Source organism: Alosa pseudoharengus, unplaced genomic scaffold, assembly GCF_046254945.1.
Source record: "Alosa pseudoharengus isolate Yale_2024_CS ecotype anadromous, Long Island Sound unplaced genomic scaffold, YU_APseudo_1.1 YU_APseudo_1.1_scf_15, whole genome shotgun sequence".
NCBI classification, from domain to species: Eukaryota; Metazoa; Chordata; class Actinopteri; order Clupeiformes; family Clupeidae; genus Alosa; species Alosa pseudoharengus.
The window spans coordinates 12,857,136-12,877,985 of record NW_027468620.1 but is presented as its reverse complement, the minus strand read 5'-3'; the positions used below and the strand labels follow the sequence as shown (position 1 = coordinate 12,877,985).

General features: G+C 41.5%; 1 protein-coding gene and 1 pseudogene across 4 annotated transcripts; one reads left to right on the top strand and one right to left on the bottom strand.

Annotated features, from left to right (window-relative positions):
* Nucleotides 1–580: 580 nt before the first annotated feature.
* Nucleotides 581–19,848, bottom strand: nt5c2a (5'-nucleotidase, cytosolic IIa). 4 transcript variants are annotated; one of them, XM_076285609.1, is made up of 19 exons: nt 18,954–19,787; nt 17,417–17,556; nt 15,723–15,761; nt 13,568–13,641; nt 11,231–11,348; nt 10,522–10,617; nt 10,179–10,270; nt 9,997–10,054; nt 9,771–9,864; nt 9,083–9,136; nt 8,849–8,932; nt 8,694–8,735; nt 8,047–8,154; nt 7,030–7,096; nt 6,174–6,344; nt 5,003–5,054; nt 4,440–4,500; nt 3,913–4,089; nt 581–3,006 (listed from the first exon to the last, which is right to left on the bottom strand). In XM_076285609.1, exons 2-19 carry the CDS (start codon nt 17,515–17,517, stop codon nt 2,770–2,772), a joined length of 1,725 nt encoding a protein of 574 aa, XP_076141724.1. In that variant the 5' UTR covers nt 17,518–17,556; nt 18,954–19,787; the 3' UTR covers nt 581–2,769. The 4 variants fall into 4 exon arrangements, with proteins under 4 accessions (XP_076141724.1, XP_076141722.1, XP_076141721.1 ...); XM_076285607.1 differs by lacking the exons at nt 15,723–15,761; nt 18,954–19,787 and adding an exon at nt 19,797–19,848; XM_076285606.1 differs by lacking the exon at nt 15,723–15,761.
* Nucleotides 11,625–12,630, top strand: LOC143124224 (microfibril-associated glycoprotein 4 pseudogene; annotated as a pseudogene).
* Nucleotides 19,849–20,850: the final 1,002 nt, after the last annotated feature.

The window sequence follows — 20,850 nt, the reverse complement described above, 5'->3', positions numbered from 1 at the left end:
TCTTGTGGTTAGCAGATCCCCACCACAGCCAGCAGAAGGCAGAGCGCTCCTCCGCTGGCTGTGTGACTGACAGGCAGTCTCTGGGGGCAGGCTGTGGGACACCTGTCGACTAAACGAGCACGGTTCAAAAATAAACCAGTACTCATCATCTGCAACATGTTGACTCCATGGTTGCAGTCACAAACAAGTGAGGAGATACAGTAGATGGGCATACCAACTAAAAGTGCTTCTGAGCACACAAACAAGCTAAGGATGCCTAAGGTTTAAAAAATAGAGACCATCACCGCACACTGGTCTAATATTAGGAGCAAACGACACATTTCTTATCCATTCTTATAAGGATGCCTGGGACTTATGCCCCCCCCCACCTTTTTTTAAATTGTTTGTCTACATGCCAAGAGACAGTCAAAAAGATTCATGGGTGATGGGACACTCACTTTGCTGTGAGTTTACACTGTGACGTTGTAAAAGCCCTCATGTTGTCATCTGTTGCCCTATCGCTGGTGTCCATCTGAGTCATGAAGCTAGGATGTAGACTGTGTGGAACAGTGAAAAAAAGAACTGAACTCTGACACAATCACATGAAAGAACCTTGTAGAACTTTATTTTCGCTTGTTTTAGAACATAAAGGAGGGGGGGAAAAAAATTTGAAACCTGCAAGAACATGCACAACCAACACTTGATGACATAAAATTTCAAAAAAAAAAAAAAAGAAAACAAAGTAAGAAAAAAATAACAACAAAATAACCGGAAAATTCTAAGCAGCAGGCAACTGACAATATAGCAGTATTTGCATTCCCATTTAAACAACTTAATGAACAGGAGTGTTCTGTCATAGTAACATAAAGATTATCATGACAAAGGCAAAGAAAAATATACTTATGGCAGTAAATTCAACCAGTAAATTCAACCATTTCGCACAACCGTAACAATCCCACATGGACCATCAAAAATAAAGAGCAAAGGACATATGGAGTTAAGGCAACTCGAGTCCCTTCATATGCCCAGCTGCAGTGCTACAGTGATAGCTCACACACATTCACACACTCCAAAAGGCAAAGTTCCATATTTTGCGCTCAATTCATTCTGTAATACAGAACCGTTCAAATCACATCATCTACCTTGACAAAGCTGACTATGGGTATCGTCCAGAGAATGTTCTGGAAAGAGACAACATCCCCCACCTAATAGTGGTCTTGGATGCATTACAGTTCCTTGCAAAGAGACATTTGTCTGTATTACGATCTCAAACCATTAACATTACACAGAATTGGGATCGTAATCGTATAATTTAAAACGGGCAACGAGTCTGTGTTATACACAAAACGTCAAGCCTGCATGAAGGAACAAGCAACGGAGCAGAATTTGGCCATTTTGGTCCACTTGCTCTCTTTCCGTTCCATTTATGTAACCATACTTGCTGACAAAAGTTAGTCATAGTCATAGAAATCTGCTACATGTCAAAGTAATCCCTTTTAAAAACTACTGAGTGCCATTGGACAGGGTCCCATCTGCCTCACAATAGAGGAATAATAATAACCTTTCAGTTAATAAAACATAAACACACACACATTCAAACAAATACTGGTCTTTGTATTAAATCAGAACAAAAATCCAGCATTTACAAGGAGCAAATAAAATATAAATGAAATAAGAAAACAAATCCCTACTCCACTCTGGCACAAGTGCAAATAATCTCAGCACTGGCTAGCTCTGCAGTACATCTAGAACTGTCTATAATTATCAGAGATGGTTGTAGGGCCCAACAACAAGGCATGTTTAGCCCTGCGTGTATCTGTTGAGCAATGCATCAAGGCAGCTCCAGCTCAAATCAGCTGCTCAGTGAATAGAACCTCAAGCGTTTCCCAGTAACAGAAATAGGTAACATTCCCAGTATCCTTTGCCTCTTTGATTGCACAAGCACATCCCCTTCATCCCCAAGCCCCGTCAGCTCACCTATATCACACAGATGTTTTCATGTCTACGTCTTTGTTCCGTTGTCATTTTGGACGATAAATGTGAAGGCATAGGTAAGGTCTGAGTTTTTGCTCCAATGTCTTATTCCAAAACTGTTTATTTTTCCCTCAGCCACAAAGTTATGCTTATGCTAAGTTGTGCTTATGATAGTTTGAGCATACACAAACTGTTCTGAATGACACTGAACGTGTCTTGACACTTTGGTTAGATGTAGATGTAGTCAATGAAAAAGGATGCTGCGATTGCGTCGACCAAACTGCATCATTTGGTCTGCTCCCATGCAGATTTAAAGCTGCAGAACTGACAGTATATTGCATGTCCATATGGCTACAGCATAATAAACCACTCAGAAACCTAAATTTCATAACACCCAAGCATGCACATTTTTGGATGCACCATTTGGATCCCCATCAACTTCAACTTGTGTTCCCTCAGAACTAACAGCAATTAGTATGGCCTTGGCCACAACACAATATGACAAAAAAAAAAATCCTTTCGACTTGACATTAACCAAATGATTCGATAAGAGACAAAGGAGAAAAAGAAAGAGAAAAGTAAAAAGTCTCAGGTCCATCTCCGTCTTCATCACAAGCAGGCAGGAAGAGGAGTTTGGTCAGTGAAACAGTCCTTGTAAATGGGTCTCCCATTTACAATAAATAAAAAAAATGTTCTCCTAAAAAACATTGATTGCCAAATACATCCTGCAAGCCTAAAGAGGCTACACTTTTCCCTTCCTCAAACCTTTGAGTAAAAGTCCAGTTACGGACCAGTAAGCGGAACCAAATGCCTTTTTTACTCTTCTTCTTCCTCCTCCTCTTCATCATCATCTTCATCGTGGCAGTGCGTGATCTCCTGGGGGGTCGTGGGGAAGAGGTGTGGTGGCTGGATCTCGCTGATGGACCGGGTGAGCTGGTGCCGTTTGCACTCGTGGTCGCGGAAGTCCAGCGCGTGGCGGTTACGTGTGGCCATGGGCGACTCGGTGTCGTTGATGTTCATGTTTGTGTGCTCCACTGTGGACTCGTGGGGCATCTGTGTGTGTGTGTGTGTGTGTGTGTGCGTGTGTGCGTGTGTGTGTGTGCATGTGTGCGTGTGTGTGTGTGTGTGTGTGTATGTGTATGTGTGTGTGTGTGTGTGTGTGTGTGTGTGTGTGTGGGTGTGTGTGTGTGTGTGTGTGTGTGTGTGTGTGTAACAGAAATAGAGGGATGGAGATGGAGAGCATGTGTATGTGTTTGTGTCAGGGAGAACAAAAGAGAGCACACAAGTGAGAAACAAAGATGAAAGGAAGAGAGAGGATATGTGAACGAGAGGAAGGAGGGGTTAAAGGAGAGGGATGGGTTAAAGGAGAGGGGGAAGGGTTAAAGGAGAGGAAGGAGGGGTTAAAGGAGAATTCCAGCCATTTCTCACACAGATCTCTGTTTCTTGTGGTCACCAAAAAAAACAAAAAAAACAATCGGTTCCATCAAGCTCGAGTTGCTGCAGCCAACAGCTAGAGTTGCCAGGCAGCTACAGTGCTACACTCTGGGGGCATGTTCGGTGACCTTGAGAAACTGGAATTCTCCTTTAAGTATATCAATAATCTTGTTAAAGCTCAAAGGGCACAAAGGTGTACAGAGAGAGATCGGTATACAATGCTAAAATAACCAAGGTGATTGTTGGCTTCTTGGACATTGACAGGAGCTAATTAGCCATCTCTCAGCAGGTACATGTCTTTGGATAATACATACATATCTGTGTGAGTGTGTGTTTCTCAGTAATTTAGTGCACATTTTAGGATCATACAACTGTGTGTGCTTGTGTGATTGTGTGTGTGTGGAAATGAACATGAACTGGCATCAAACAGCAGTGACTTAAAGTGTCACAAGCCTTGTTGTAGTAGTAGTAGATGAATAAGGAGACAAGTGGGCACTAGCGGAGAGTATGGAGGGGGGTACTCACCAGCACATGGGCGGCTCGAAACAGGTAGCTGAACGGGTAGTAGAGCATGTTGATAAAGGAGGCGGCGTACAGGTCAGCATAGCGCATCACCTGCGAGGCAAACAGCGTCTGCCGTGAGCCACTGCGGAACAGGCTTCCCATCATTCCATAGCACATGTCCATGTCATGGGTGACTTTCTGCCAGGGAGGAGAAAAGGACATCAGGGTTTGGTTTGGTTTAGTTTCATTTATTTCTTTTAAAAAATGCATGAATCACAAAAAGAGAAGAGATGTTTTGTACCAGATTTAGCAAGAGGTCGACCGATTGATTGGCCGGCCGATTTTGGGCATTTTTTAATTAATTGGCATAGGCCGATCTCCGAGTATATTAGACCGATTAACAGTCAGGCGCATCTGCGGGCAGCCCAACTTCTTAATGTCTACTAATGGCTGGTTGGTGTTTGACTTTGCTTTGTTGTGAATATGTGAGCAGAGTGTTTATATATTTACCTCGTCTTGTTTTATTTCTGTACTTGTGTGTGTTTTACCTTAATCCTCCTCTGGAGGGAGCTGATATCCGGCCTCTCATTGCTACTGCTGTCCAAATGTCTGGGGGAGTGAGAGAGAGAGAGAGAGAGAGAGAGAGAGAGAGAGAGGAATGAATGATAATAAGTGACAGCGTGGGGGGGGGGGCAATAAAGAGATAGAGATTAGGGAGAGAGAGAGAGAGAGAGAGAGAGAGAGAGAGAGAGAGAGAGAGAGAGAGAGAGAGAGAGAGTGGAATGAATGATAATAAGTGACAGCGCGGGGGGGGGGGCAATAAAGAGATAGAGATTAGAAAGAGGGGGAGAGAGAGAGAGGGGGGGGGGAAGGCAAGAGGGGAAGAGAGCCAGATGTAGGGTAGGGGGCAAAAACATTAGGAGGGGAGAAGAAGGGGTGACATGAGCTGTTATAAATAGCATGGAATGTGTTTCACTCTTAAATGGCCCTAGAGTGAAGGCAATAGGGTAAACTGCCTCTCTGACCCTGTCGTCCACATTCGTACACACATACATTATATGAGAACATGACATGGCCATGGTATACGTGACTAGTCTGCGGTCTTACTCACTTGTACAGCTCAGCTAGGAATATGTCCAGGCTCTGTAACTCCTCAAACAGGGCTGTAAAAGAGAAAGAGAGAACCATCGACAGACAGAGGGAGAGAAAGAGAGGGGGAGGAATAGAGACAGAAAGAGGGCAGAAGTGAGTGATCTGTCCTTGGATACTGTAACATATCCTTTTCCTGTCCAATCTATTTCAGTCCCAATGCCTTGGCATATCGCCGTTGTAACTATGTTGACATCCAGGATTAACATGTTCCTAGGGCCACCCTCCAACCAACCGTTTCAGTCTACTGAGGTTTTGAAAGAATATAGCCATTGCCATCACCAGACCAGACAGGTTTGTGCCCTAATGAGGAACAATTTCTGATCTTCCTCCCTTTTTAATTCAGGTCATCCAATTATAGAATGAAATCACAGTGAAAAGTCCTTACATGTCTAAACGATCATTTCCCTAAATCTCGCTTTAAAACAGTTGCTTTAATTCACGTTTATTTCTCAATGATCTTCTGCCTGCTCCGCTATGGCTAGTGCTGTACCTAGCTGTGCCCTCTCACAGTTTTTAAATGGTCAGTAGTGGGAACTACTGTTGCCTTCATGATTTCCTTTTAAAAGTTTCTTATACGAAGGAGATATCAATTATCAACAATGACAAGACAGCTGGAACCTGCCGCTCTCTCCCTCTCGTAAGTGCAGAAGCGTTCACAATTAAATGGATCGCATAACGTTAAGGAGATAACAAAGAGTAGGCCTATCATTTCTATGTAACATGATGTTTTGACATTGACATTGTAAACGTTCTCTAAGAAGAGTGAAAAGCAGTTTGCAGTAAAGCTAACCAAGCTCGTGTCTATCGCAGAAAAACATAGCGAGCAGCCTGATAACCAAATTAAATGCTCGGCGGGCCGGATGAAAGTGCTTGGTGGGCCGCAGTTTGCCCACCCCTGCCCTAAATGGCTCTGATAATGGTCATGATGAAACTGCTAAGACAATCATCTTGGTCTATGTGCTCAATAGTTGCCCATGAATTAATCTCATCATTAGCAATAGCAGCAACAACAGTGGAAGTTAGGGCTGAAAATTCCAAACATCCCATGTCGTTGAGCCCATCTATGCAGAAAAAAACTGTGATTCATGAAGGTCCTGACAGGGTCGGGTGGTGTGGTGGCTGGGACTGACCACTCTTGTCTGTCCACACATGTAGCTCCTGGGCTAGCTCGGGGATCACCAGGAAGGTCCTCCAGCCCTGGCGTTTCTTGGACTTTAGGATGTCGCCAAAGATGTGGTCTCCGATGTACAGGATGTCCTTTCCTTTGGCTCCCAGCAGGTCGCACACAATGTCAGATGAGCCTGGGGAGGAAAAACATGGCATTCTTGTCAGTGCTGACTAGGAAGGAAAAGGTAAGCGTATCCTAACTGCATTGAATGCACTCTGTCCACACCGAATCCCTTAAATATGCCCTTCTTTTGCTTCATATTTCTCGATCAAAATAGCAAAACACCACGAGCAGACAAAAAAAAAAAAGAAAATTAGTAACGGGGCGTCCAACAAAAGTTCAGCTCAAAACGTTAGGACAGTCCAATTGAAAACAATGTAATTAAACTGACTGTCACTAATGCTCGCATCGCACTCAGTTAAGACACGTCGTAAGAGGTCTTCCGAGATGTAAAAATATAAAAAATGCCAAGAAGCTCACAAACAAAGATTCATACAAACAGCATGAATGAAATAAAACCTGAATATAGATTTGAATAAAAGTCGGAACAAAAGTCGGAATAAAAGCCCATCTGTCATTTTAATGTCCCTTTAGCTTTACTGTAGTCATAAGTAAACACATCAGCCGGTATCATCACACCAGAGCCTTCTAGGGCTATGCGTCACACCAGTGTGATGAAAATGTTGGAAAATGAACGTTCTAAAGAATATCTGGGTTCATTGAATTCAACATGGAATTTTAAAACCTTAAATTGTTGCGGAACAGACTCTTTTGTTAGAATGTTCAAAACTCCTCTGCTGAACGGTTAAAGCTCTTACCTCCAGAGTACACTATGCCATGCTGCAGAGGTCCCGTGTACGTGCCGATCTTCAGACGCCCAGTGGTCTGCAAGAAACCGTCACAGGACAGTGAGCACAACCCCTCCAGCTTCACAACAGCAGCTGGGTTATCACAAGTACAACCTGAGCTCCTTTTTATTGTCATACTGTATATCGTGAATTTACACCACTTGGATTGGGGTTTTTTAGGCAATTGTGTTAGGGGTTCATCTTGGATTGGAGATCTGTTTGAGTTAATCTAGGATTTGTGGTGTTTGTGGCACTCCGGTCCCTTCAGGTTTCACTGAGAATGTAGTAGGGAATCCCTTGATAATAGAACTGATTAGTTCTCTTCCAGGCCAATCAGTGAGCTATGCCAGTGGGTTTAGGAGTGGACACAAAGTTGAAGTGCTGCCAAATTAAATCTATCTTGGAAAAGGCCTGGTTGCCAGAGATGCTGCTATTGGATCTGCTCAAGAACAGGTTACATGGACTACACCACAAAAGGGAAACATTGTTATTTACCACATGAAATATCATAACAATCAATTTTGACTACGAGTTGACCCAATAACTTTCAGTATACTTATATTGTACTATAGTACTGTACATTGAGTTCTACACAGTACATACTAAATTAGAACTAGACATCGACAAGAAGAGATCTTTGGCCAACAATACAGAGACAGAAATGGAACAGGCCTCAGGAGAGGAACTAGAGGTACTACTTTAAATGCACAACCTGGAGCAGTTTGTGCTATGCTATTTAGGCTAATTTAAAAATGACGAGCATTTGTTTGTCTTGCTAATGAATGAACTTTCCTCAATACGGTAAAAAGCTCAGTTCGCTCTGCTGTTTGGCAAGTGTCAAGACTCGCTGCCAGTTCCTAATTCTCCTTTCCCTTCAAGAAGCATGACAGCTTGCCAAACATCTCCATCGGGTGTCTGACCCCTCAGACTGCTGCTCTGACATTTCGGATCGTTTCTGGACCGTGTTTGGGGCGGAGGGTCTCTCACCGTGTCCACCTGTCGCAGCACCGTGCCTTCACCGAAGAACAGCGGCTTGCGTGCGTCCACCAGGATCAGGTCAAAGTAAGACTGCCAGGGCTGATGAGGACTTCCAGTCTACACAGGCACCACAAGATCAGTCGTTGGTTGGTTGGATGGATGGATGGATGGATGGATGAATGAATGAATGACAATGGGGGGAAAAACAGAGGCACCACCACAATGAGAGACACACACCCCTACCCAGCCCAACACCACACCCATCCATTACTGCTGGAGAACTGGTAAACAGTTGTAACAGTTTCTTCACATGTAAAGGTTACAGATTTGTGGGTCATTTCCAAAGTTGATTTTGATCACATCTAATAACTATTTGCCAGGGAATAATCCAGAATAATCCATTTTAAACTCAATAAAACACACACACACATACCTGAAATGTTCCAAATCTGTGCATACATCAGAAATGTCATGACAAATCTACACCCACTAAAACACACCAACAGATGTTCTCTGCATACACAGAAGCAGAATGCTTTTCTCATAACTGATTCTATGCTTGCTATGGGAATTTGCCACAATGCACAGCTGTGTCTGGTCTGACTCGGAGAGAACAGAGCACAGAGGGCAAAAGTACAAATAAATACCAGACTCACGTGTGGGCCGTGGGGAAGGTCAAACAGGTACGTCATGATTTTCTAAAGAGGGGAAATTAGGCACCATTAATACCCTGAAGGCGTTGGTACTCACTTGGATGTCATTCACTCCCATTACAAGTCTAAATAAATTAAGTACAGAAATAGCAACTTACATCAGTGTACTTGTAGTCACTGTTTGTGACCAGGAACACCTTTGAAACTTCATTCATTCGGCTCAACAAGAGAGGCAATTTGGACTGGTTTGGGAGACACAGCAGAGCAATTAGCACAGCATGGCAATTAGGAGTCACGGCAGGTGAGCTCATGAATCCCCTAGTCACAGACACCATGTTTAAGACAAAACAGCACCCCGTGGAAAGCAAACACATGTCAATCGAGGTACTCACGTCTTTCACCACATACTTCTCAAGGTTCTCAACAGTCTTCACCTTCAGTGATCCCTGATAGAGATTAACAAGTGAGAGGAGGACAGGTTTAAGTCAAAATAATAAGAAAGAAGCAATAAGATATACGAGAAAGAAGCAATAACAGAAGCAGAAATTAAGCAATAACAGAAATTAGGATAACAAACTGAATATGTAAATAGTCTCAAATAGCACAAATACTCCAAACAAGTGCTCTGATTTTACTGACTGGGCACTACACTGCATGACAAGGCACAAAACGTTACTAACGAGAGAGAGAGACGTTACTAACGAGAGAATAGAGAGACATTTCTTTATTCTAAATGTGTAGCAGAAAGTGCACGCACATCCAACTTGGTACAGGTGCAGGGTAAAGTAGATCCCTGAAATAAAGAAAAGAAAGATACCCGCACACTGTTGCTGCTGTTCCCGAAGTGATTTAATGCACAACGTTTCGACCAATGTTGTTCACACCTGACAAAGACCAACATTGGTTGAAACATTGTGTATTATATCACTTCGGGAACAGCAGAAATAGTGAGTGCGCGGGTATCTTTCTTTTCGTTATTCTAAACGTGACCATAAATAAAGTTGGTTTCAAGTCTAGACGTCATGCATAAAGTTGGCTGTCTAGACACAACACTACAGCAACACTGGGTGTTGACTGTACCTTGAAATGGACCCAGTCCACCGCATCTCGGACATCCTGGAACATGCTCTTGTAGGACATAAACAGGTCCCCATCTTTAAAGCCTGTTTCACAGCTTTAAAAGAATGATGGCACACATTAGAAATCAGAGCACAAGTGAAGAAAAGGATAATCTGCACCCTCTTTTGGTCTCTTAAGATTACAGGGGGTGATACATAGACTCTAATAATGCTCACTGAAGACTCACCTTGTGTATCTTGAGCAGTTAGTGAAGAAATCTACCAGGCAGGCAAATAGGTAGGTTTCTAAGGGAAAAACGCAACCATAATAATTACCAGACCAGAAGAAAATACAAGACTTACACAACATGGATGCTTTTAGGCACTGGTTTCCATCAGGAGATAAGCACCAGACTGGCTGTACTCTTACCTGGCAGATTGAAGAGTGTGTTCAAAATGTAGAAGCGGTCAGTGTCTCCACGCTGGATGAATTTGTTTGGATACTGTTCCCTGGTCTCAGGCCTGACAAACGCAAACGCAAACGCAAACACACACACACACACACACACACACACACACACACACACACACACACACACACACACACACACACACACACACACACACACACACACACACACACCAAATTGTGCTGCCTATTACTCCTTTCACTAATTTCACTACTGAGCTATCTGCAACTCTGGCACATATATCCAAATTATGAATATTCTCACTTCTCAAATATTTCCACAACACAAGTATTGGTCACTCACCCACGCATGAAGTTGAATCCATGTGCACACACCAAAATGTTGCCATAGGCATCAACCTTCAAGAGGTTTCCGTAGGTGGTATCAAACACTAGACCCCTACAATAAACAGGCCATTAGATCTACTCAGCTCCACACTAACTAATAAGAATCTACCTTTCAATCAGAAGCTATATAAAAAAAAAACTGTTACCAATTCAGGCTTAAAATAACAACATGTAGTTATAAGGGGTGTAAAGGTATTCACACTGAACCGTTTAGGTACAGTACATTAGGTTCAATACAGACGTCTACCGAATGCAGTCTTAAACAGTAATCAACAGTAGGCTTTTTTTACATGCGGATCTTGTGTTTCAAATTTGAGTTCCCATACAAACAAATTAAGTGGTGGATCATGTCAGTTTAGTCTATTAACGTCAAAAAACATTTGACACCTTTTTTAAAATACTATTCCCTTTTGCGCATCACCAATATTGTCAGTGAATTTTAGACTAGCAGTACCTACAGGCTTACCGTACCGAACATTAACCAAAACGCAACTCCAAAACCGAGGTAGTCACCGTACCCTGTTTTTGTGTACAATTACACCCCTAGTAGTTATTTTGTGTAGTAAAATACATGTAGCTATTTTAAGATTTGACTGATTGTTATACAGCTGTTGACAAACAACAGAGTAGGTTTTAACAGCAAGAGAAATGCAAACATTCTCTACCTTGTGGGGAATGCTGGATCATAGACAAAGTTGAGCAACTCCTGAGGGTAACCGATAGAGACCAGCCTCTCCACAGTCAAGTCGAAGCCCAGTGACTCATACTCTGGAGACTTGTACACTAGAGGAAAACAAACAGAGGGGCTCTGACCACCTGCAGGCGTATAAACCATCTTAAACAGAGTATAAAAAGTAAAAAGAATGCATACGCAAGACATGCATCTATACATGGACAAACATGGGATACACGTCCTTGAATAAATACACAAAAGGTGCACAAAAAATTCTCTAAACTGTAATGAGCATGGTGTTTGCACAAAGAAAATTAAATATTGTGGGCAAATTGGAAAGGCCCACTGCTTGTTGGAATTACCCAGTTGTGCAATCCCCTGAACTCTTACAAAACAAGGTCAAATTATGCAACTTGTGGAAGTTCCTGCCCGAGACCCTTAAAAGTCCAGCTGGCGGAGCCCAGGCTTTTCACCCACTGACTGCCAGCATGAGGCCCCTGCTGCTGCTGCTTCTTCTTCCACTGCTCGCCTTGACCGCCCGAGCCAAGCACTTCCTTCCTCTAGACTGCGCCGCCATCCACAAGCGTAACACCAGCAACCCCAGCGGCGTGTACACCACCTACCCGGCAGGGCCCTTGTCCCCGCTGCGCGTCTACTGTGACATGGAGAGCGGTGGTGGGGGCTGGACAGTGTTCCAGCGCCGACTCGACGGCTCGGTCAATTTCCTCCGGCCCTGGGACACCTACCGGGCCGGGTTCGGCAGCGCCGACGGCGAATTCTGGCTGGGCCTGGAAAACGTGTTGCTGCTGACCATGCGGACACAGAACGAGCTGCGCGTCGACATGGAGGACTGGGCGGGGAACCGGGCACACGCCCACTACGCAACCTTCTCCCTCGAGCCTGAAGCGGCCGGCTACGAGCTGTCCCTGGGGCACTTTATGGACGGGGAGGCAGGGGACGCTATGAAGGGCCATAATGGCATGAAGTTCACGACCTTTGACAAGGACCAGGACCGCTGGGAGAAGAACTGTGCCGCCCATTACATGGGCGCATTCTGGTACAACAGCTGCCACACAGCAAACCCTAATGGATTATATATACCAAAATCCAATTCACCATATGGATCAGTGTACAACAGCTGGCAAACCTGGAAAGGGAACGGATACTCTTTGAAAAGCATCTCCATGATGATGAGACCTGTATCTCACTGTTCTCACACAACTGATTTTTAAAGGTTGGCCTGTATCATACCTGTTGATTTATAACTGTCATGACATGATTTGTGAAACTTTTTTAAACATAAAAACAAATGTGTTGTATGTGTCTAAATCATCAGCCGCGTTTTATACTTCATAGTTCAGACCACATCAGCTGTCCTCCTACTCATCTCTCAATTCCCCTCAGAATCTTTGCAGGCAATATTGGCATTCGCCTTACATTTCCCAAATTTACTCAACATCCACAACATGGTAAAATAACAAACGAGTTTCAAAAATAGGCTAATCATGACGACATGACCTGCATCCTGCAATGACTATAAACGGAGCACCTATTGCTTGTTTGGCTACGCTGCCGGGGCCACGTATGAGCCAGTTTTCCCCTGAGGTCTTGGATGTGTGTTTGTCTGACAACCAGGGTGAAATTTCAGACCCTTCTGGTAAACATTAACACTTGTTTATGGCTTTAAGCCCGACAAACAGACAGATGCAGACTCTAACGTTCCACCGTCAGCCTTTGGGTAGAACTCACGGAGGAGGAGTCCATACCAAATGGAATGGGGGGTGCGGGCATAGAGGTTGGGATACAGGTCTTGCTGATACAGATAAGTGATGCACCCCCCTTCTGGTGTCCTACATGGACTTGACACACTTTCTGGGAGAGGAGAGCAGCGCTATTTACAGATACACTACTCCTTGCCAGGGTTGCATTCCTTCATGAAACACACAGTGAGGCAAGAAAACTGGGTCCCAACATTCAGATTTCATTCAGTAATTCACTCTAGAACTGAATGGCCATGATGATCTGAAAACATGAAGAAACTTATAAAGGAAAATAAGGAAATAGTATGTATCCATACTCCGGCGGTATGTGGTAGCAGTCACGTCACTAATTCTCCTACAACTGCCAACTACCGGTGCACTGTGATAAAATATCTCCGTAAGAGCAGAGTAAATGCAGTAAACTACATTGTACAGGTCTCACTACCAGTGAGAATTAAAATCAGACATATTGGCATTCCAGACAGAATTTAGTAAGGCTTTTTCCTTCCTGTCTGAATTTGTTTTTTTGCCCCAGGGCCCTCCAAAAGTCACAAAGTGGTGCCTCTTACCTGCCAAAGTGTAATCCATATCAAAGCCAAAGGACTTGATCTTCTCCATCGCCAAACTTCTGTTCACAAAAACCCTGAGGAAGTAAACAATTATTGTCATCAGGCTTTGGTCTTGTGGACTAGTCAGTGAATGAACACAAGGATGATAAGCGATTCCATTTCATTTTCTTTTTTTTTACAATCAAATGACTTGCACATCGATTACCACAAACTGGGACATTGGGTATTGGGTTTGACAATATTTCATTATGCTATTGACTGTATTACTACCTCCATTTCAACAATTCTGGAACTATTGCCTGACAGATCATTCTTTTAATCGAGCCCACTTAACCCAAAGTTGCACTGCACAGTGTTTTTTCCAAGATAATTTCCTGGATACGAAAGCCAAGTTCGAAGTTATAAAAAAGGCTTACTTTTTTTTCTCCATCTTATGTACGTATTCAGATGTAAGTATATGGCAACTTTCGTGTAGTTAGAAAGGGCAAGTCCAGTAAATAAGTTAAAGGTTTGTTATGATGTTCAGTCAAGGCCAACAAAATGGAATATTGCTTCATCCAGTAATGTGTCTATAAGAGACTTTTTCTTCTCTGGTACATTCAGGGGAGCTTTTCATGGTGTCTAGTCTCATTGTATTATACATAATGCATAATCTGTAAAAAGGACATATTTAGTTTAAAAGAATTAGAATAATAGAATTAAAGCAGAGAACAAAATCTTGATTTGAAAGCAAATCAAGGCAGTTAAGAGGGATCTGTTCTGAATTCATTAAAGGATGAACAAATAGCTTGAAGTCAAGGTCAGTGTGTTTGAATGAGACACAACCATAAACTCAAATCACCAACTGCCCACTTACTATTCACAGCAGTAGCACAATACACCACAACCACAACGATGACTGCATGCAAGGTTTCTCTAGATTACATTGACCACAAAACTCTGCTAAGCACATCTGAAATTTGAACTTCAACAGCCTTTTCATACCATTCAAACCAGAACTCCTCACTTGATAGTGACCTGAATGAAGTAGGCTTATGGCTAGTCCTTCTCCACACGATAAAAAAATAGTAGATAATTTAAGTAGTAAATTGAATTATAATTGTACCGTTTGTTTTTATCATAGCTGATATTAGCACAATTGAATGGTATAATGATGTTAAATTGTGAGTTCTTACGTTTCTTTTAAACATAAATAACTCACAAAGCAACTGGCTAAGAGAATACATAATGACCAATTTCCACAAAGTATAACAACACAAGAGAATCAATTGAATTTTAACATAAACTTTATGCTGGAAAGAAAAGAATCAGTACAAAATCAACAGCTTTTACCGTACAGTGACATCGCAAGGCAAAAGCTCTCTTTAGTCAAAAGCAAGCTAGCTACACTGTACAAAAAATGACTATTCAACAATTCACATCCACAGTGACATTAAGCCAACTGAAAAGCACCCAAAATTAACCATGCGATTCATGACAAGTCCAGAAAGATAGTCCACTGTTTTGTAAATTGTACACATCTTGTAACCAATTCAGGCAGTTTGTTATATTTACTCACATTTTCAGGCCCTGGAAAATGTAAACAAAGGCAAATACACACCTGACTTGAAAGAAACAAGCACAGAATATACACAAATAGTGTGAAACCCTACTGTAGGTCTACAAACCTACCATTTTGACGGCAGAACCTGAATATTGCTCCCTCAACATTAACAATAGCCTGTGAGGAAACTACAAGCTAAACAAAATGTGACCTTCTCCAACCTGAAGTTGACATTCAGATGTGATTCAATTATATTGACTTAATACAGACTGAGGGCGGAGCTGTTACATTGAGGGAGTGATGCGTTAGGGGTCCAAACAATGGAGAGAGAGAGATGCAGTCAGAGGAGGAGGATGAAGGAGAGGAGCACTACCCATGGTTTAAGCGGCTTCCATCAGTCCTACAGGGAAAGCCTACTAAGCACTTCCACACGTTCACACCATACAGCAAAATAAGTATGGATGTTTTTGTTTTTTTATTCATTTACAAAAAAATGGCATGATGTTTCAAATGAATAATATACACCATATTTCAAACAAAAAACAACAAAGGATTTTTTTAAAAACAAACATTCAAGTCATTCTTGCAGTTTGAAACAAAACTTCATCATACCTCATTGCTGGGTGACACTGGGCCAGTTCCCGTGGACAGCTTTGTGATAAAGGAATACATGTGCTACACATTACCATGGGTCACACTCATGAGCTTGTGTCACTCTCCAGGCACACAGTATGACATTGAACTCTCTCACACACACACACAAAGGCCAAACAGGTGTATTGATTTCCAGTTCCTCAGTTTTTTTTATTTATTCTGTTATTTTGCTTTTTTTAATTTCTTTAATTACTTTACACAAAACAACTAAAAGATTTCTATGATATGTGATTAGGTAAAAAGTAGGCTACCACGTTCACAAGACATATGCTAATGAGTTCACCTTAATGTTACTGGAGGACATTTTACACAATCAGAAGTGTAAAATTGTTGTTTTTTTTTAATAAAGAAATACAAAATATTTTAAGAGGATGTTGATTGTCATTAGTTATACCCTGCAAGACACAGTTGAATAAAAATGAATCACCAAGCTGTTGTTCCACGAATAGAAAATTAATCTACAACTGGAAAACAAATTGTATGTGAATGAAAAACAAAAATGTGAGACTTAAACGATGTATGGATTGATACAATTTAAAGAACTTGTTCTTGAAGTCCAGGTATCCTTCAAAACAGCCTAAAAACATGCACTGCAAGTAATGAGGTAAAATACAAAAAAATGCATGTACTGCATAAAAGTGTTTTGCAGTATTTTAACTCAAGTCTTCTCATATAGGCTAAGTGTATCATACCTTCACCAGTATTTATAAGTTGAGTTTAAGAATACATAAAAAATGGCCGGTCCGTTCTGCTTCGCTGTGCTGCAGAGGTAATCAAGCTCCTTCTTCTCAGAAGATGTTGACTGAACTTGTATAGGTCAAATTTAGACAAGCACATTATCTCAATAATTATTTAATCTGTCATTTTTTATAGTATTAAAATGGAATATATATTCTTGTCAAAAGAAATTGCACTAGTCTGCTTCACAAAATGTTTTTTGCTCAAAAAAATAAACAATGAACACTGTATGAACTCATATCTCTTTTGGCAATTTCAGGCCTCAGGATGAATAACTCATTTAGAAAGAGAGAAATAAATTGTAAAAAAAAAGATAAATGAGACATTCTATTAACACATCACTTGTTTTCCCACCCACATTTATTGAGTCATTTCCTTTGAACTTAAAGGTCAAATGCATTTGTAAAAGACCCTTAAAAATCCTCTCAGCAAACACATCCTCGTCCTCTGAAATTCTGAATGTGATTAGATCATTAACACTGCTACTTATTTTCTACTATCATAATGCACTGGATCCGTTATTGGTCAACTCCAATAAACAAATAAATGATAAATATCAGCTTACAAATAATAGTAAGCAAATGTATAACCACCAACCACAAAAATATGTTCCAGACATGCAAATCCCTTTCCACAGTATCTCATTAACCACTGGCACCAACCTTGATAAAGTTCTACTGTACTCGAACAATACCACCTGTCATTGAATATGTAATGTTGTTCAGAATTGTTGTTGGCAGTAAAAAAAAGGCTGCTATTTACCATTTAACTTTCCAGCAGAACACACAAACCCCCAATCCTTGGATTGAAACTGGAACTTACTTTTTACATCTACCATTTTCAAGGCTACAACAACCACGGGCAGTGAAAAGTAAATGTTCTGTGCAAACTGTTCCACGCAGACACATTGGTACCTGTGATGAGCTTCTCGTCTGTATTTCTTCATGGACATTCCATCCATGTTGGCTGGAACATCTGCATAGTTCTGGAGTCTGTCGCTCCATGATGTCGTCATCTTGAATCGTTAGGAGGTTAAACAAAAACTATAGAGCACCTGGAAACAGAAAAAGATCAATTCAATACAGTTAACACATAATATTGACCAATAAAGGTCAGTCTCACCTCAAGTATGTATACAAAACCGCACAACTTATGGAGCAGGAGGTCAGTCAATCAGAATGCCCGACAGTAGTGGAATTTCTAACTCTGGAGACTGTCTGCTTGGTTGTTGCCTAAAAGTCCAGTTCCAGTGGATTCAGGACAAAGGAAACTGAGACGAGGGCATATGCCACAACACAAACGGAAGTCTCAACAGAGCCTGTCAGTTGTATTTCATATTATGTTCATCCTATTACACAAACACATCCTGGTCGAAAACACCTAGGAAGAATGAATAACCACACAGGCCCATTTTTTATGCAAGTGTCAACATGGTGCAGTCAATTCCTGTACGAATTCACTTAACATTTCGTAGTAATTTTCCATGATGATTTTTACAGCCACCATAACGTTGACGTTACTTCCTCAACCTTAAACTTGAGAAACTAGTTCAAATACAGTCTACTTCGGAACAGAAATAACTCTGGAATAAGCAAATTTTACAGTTTATAAAGTCGTCCACTTTGCATTCGTATTTTTAAAGGAACCGTATGTAAGAAATGTAATTCAATTAATCATAAAATGGCCCTGATTTGTCACTAGACATTAGGAAATCATGCTAATTTCAAATACTTATATCACTGAGAACAGTAGTCCGGCCAGGATATCGTCATTTAAAAAAGTGAAGTTGCAGCCCTCAACTGATGTTGATGTTTACATATTTGTGTTTTAGCCTGATCCGCCACCCTCCACCTATCTAGTAATCACAAAGTCAGAAGTGTTTCAGCATCTGGGGTTGCCAGCTCTGCTCTAGTTACCACTTCTGCGGTGTACACCGCTGTACAGTATTTTGAAAGTGATTGTAGTACCAGTTTTGGCCAAAATCCTACATACGGTTCCTTTAAGTGCCATTACATTAGCTCAGAACTATTCTATATTAGCACATTGACATTAGTGTTAGTAAAGTGTTGACGTTAGTCAACAGCTTAAAAAAAAAAAGAGGCAATTCAGCGCATTGAGGTTAACAGATAGCCATCAATGTTACTGCACATTTCAGCAAAGAGTGAAATGCGCAGCCTAGAAGCTATTGTAAAGGGATACTTATTTTAAAAAGCTAACTGTTACATTAAGGTTATAAGCCAACGTTAACATCAAGCCGAATTTACAGGATGTTTTCTCACACCTAGTTAACGTATCGGAACTACCGTCGGTCCCGTATTTCCACCGTCTTGCGTGTATGTGTCACTTAATATACATTTCTATACAAACCAAGACAGCGGACTCCTAAAGAAACGCAACCACCCACACCACAGGTGTATCTACATTAGCTATGTACCAAAAATGACATTTTACCGTGACTCGAAGAGCTGTAAACAGTGTTGTAAGGCTGCGTGTACACAACCGCTTGGAGCTCCAGTGGAATTTTAATTTCATGACGAGAATTCTCGGTCAAACCGTTCATGTGCCGTTGAAACGGTGTAAATAGGCGACCCATCAGGCCAGCACTATAACTCCAAACGTGGTAAACAAAATCGGATATTTCAGGCAGTAAATGCTCCCGTTAAGAACCAAACCAGATTTTGTTCAAATCTACACACCTATGGCTACTGAAAAATGTAAGGTTAATTTAGTAAATGTTATTTTGAAGTGTTAAAAAACATCGTTGTTTTATAATTTCTGAACAAAAGTGGAGATAATTGGGGGTGTTACGATAATGTTACATGTGCCGAGTTATAACGTTATCAAAATAAATCTGACAGCCGTTATCTTTAACTTACAAAGAACTAAACTAGACTTCCGTTCATGCATTGGCTAAGTTCACATTACTGAAAGTGAAAACGTCCAACGGCACGTTTAGGACGATAGCTAGCTAGAACGCAAAATCGTCCTGTGCACTGATATAACATTACACTTCATCTATCAAAAATCTAGCTGCTAAGTTAGCATGGCAAGGTAGTTCCGTGTCATTGTAAGCAGCAAAGTACGCGGAGCTAACGATGACTTCAAGTAGCCTAATCATATTTAATTTAGCTAACGCTACCTATTTCTGAGTGGTACTCCAAAATTGTTTATGTAGATGTTATATGAGTGCAATAATGTGCCTCTTTTCGTGACTGTTGACTGCTACTACTGACACACTGCTCTTGTAAAACATCATTTTCGTTGAAGGATAACCGTGCTACACTTGCTACTCACCTCCGAGGAAGCAACAACTGCACCAAATCAATTGCGCCGACACGCATGCGCTTTCGTGCGTAGACTGTGGAGGAATGCTTCACACATAACAGACAAGACATGCTGACAGCTGGTGGGCTATGCTTTACTTCATTTTCATAATGCTCAGTCTTAAGACTAAGACTGTGTCGGTGGATCTATTAAAGTTATTAATGCACTTTTTATTGGAGCGATTTCCCTCATGCAATATAGGGCTATGTTAGGACTGCTTAGTCCGAGTCACATTTAGAATTAAGGCATATATATATAATCGATAGTTAGTATTGGGAAAATATTTGAGAAGCTGAATGGAGGCACTTTTGCCAAACACCATTATTGCTTTAGTGAATAGCTCCATCTCCTGGTCATAAATGGTAACAACCAATTTCTTCTACACCGAGACTTATTAGGCTACATACTGGGGCAAACCCATACCTGTCAACACTCCCGTTTTTCCCGGGTTCTCCCGTATTTCAAAGTCATATCCCGGCACCCTCCCGTTTTGTTATTTCTCCCGGAAAACTCCCGTAATTTGCATGGCCATCAAACTTCATTTTAAAATCATTGATCCATGCATTTTTTCTATTAGTCTGACATCTCCCAGGCTGCCAGATTGTGTATGAAATACACCCTACACGATTACTTAGTTTCAATTTCAACCGTTTTGTCATAGGCTAAAACCTGGCAACCCAAATAAGGAAGCGGGTGCCGACTGCGCAGCCTGAGGCTCGTCGTAAGCAGGCGGGCTGGTTGAGTGGCCTACTCCAGAACTAGCTGTTGTGAAATTGTTGGGAATTTAATTGATTAACACATCACATAAACTGTTATTGAGTGTTGTTGATACACTGAACTTGTGTCTTCGGAACCAAATCTGACAGCAAGCAGTTTTGAGTTTTGGAAGTAGGCTGCAGGTAGGCAGCTGGTGGATACATACAGTGATGGCCAAAAGTGTTGGCACCCATGCTAAAGTTGACTGAAAAGAGGAATATAAAATCATCTTTTTTGAAATTGATCTTAATGCATTAAGTGAAAAATG

Bases quoted from the DNA above. Each gene is read 5' to 3' on its own strand.
- nt5c2a (XM_076285609.1), bottom strand. From the start codon at position 17,517: ATGACGACATCATGGAGCGACAGACTCCAGAACTATGCAGATGTTCCA. The intron at 8,933-9,082 runs GTGAGTACCTCG...CTCCCAAACCAG, and splicing joins AGAAGTATGTGGTGAAAGAC to TCCAAATTGCCTCTCTTGTT. The intron at 3,007-3,912 runs GTGAGTACCCCC...ACACACACACAG, and splicing joins TTCGAGCCGCCCATGTGCTG to ATGCCCCACGAGTCCACAGT.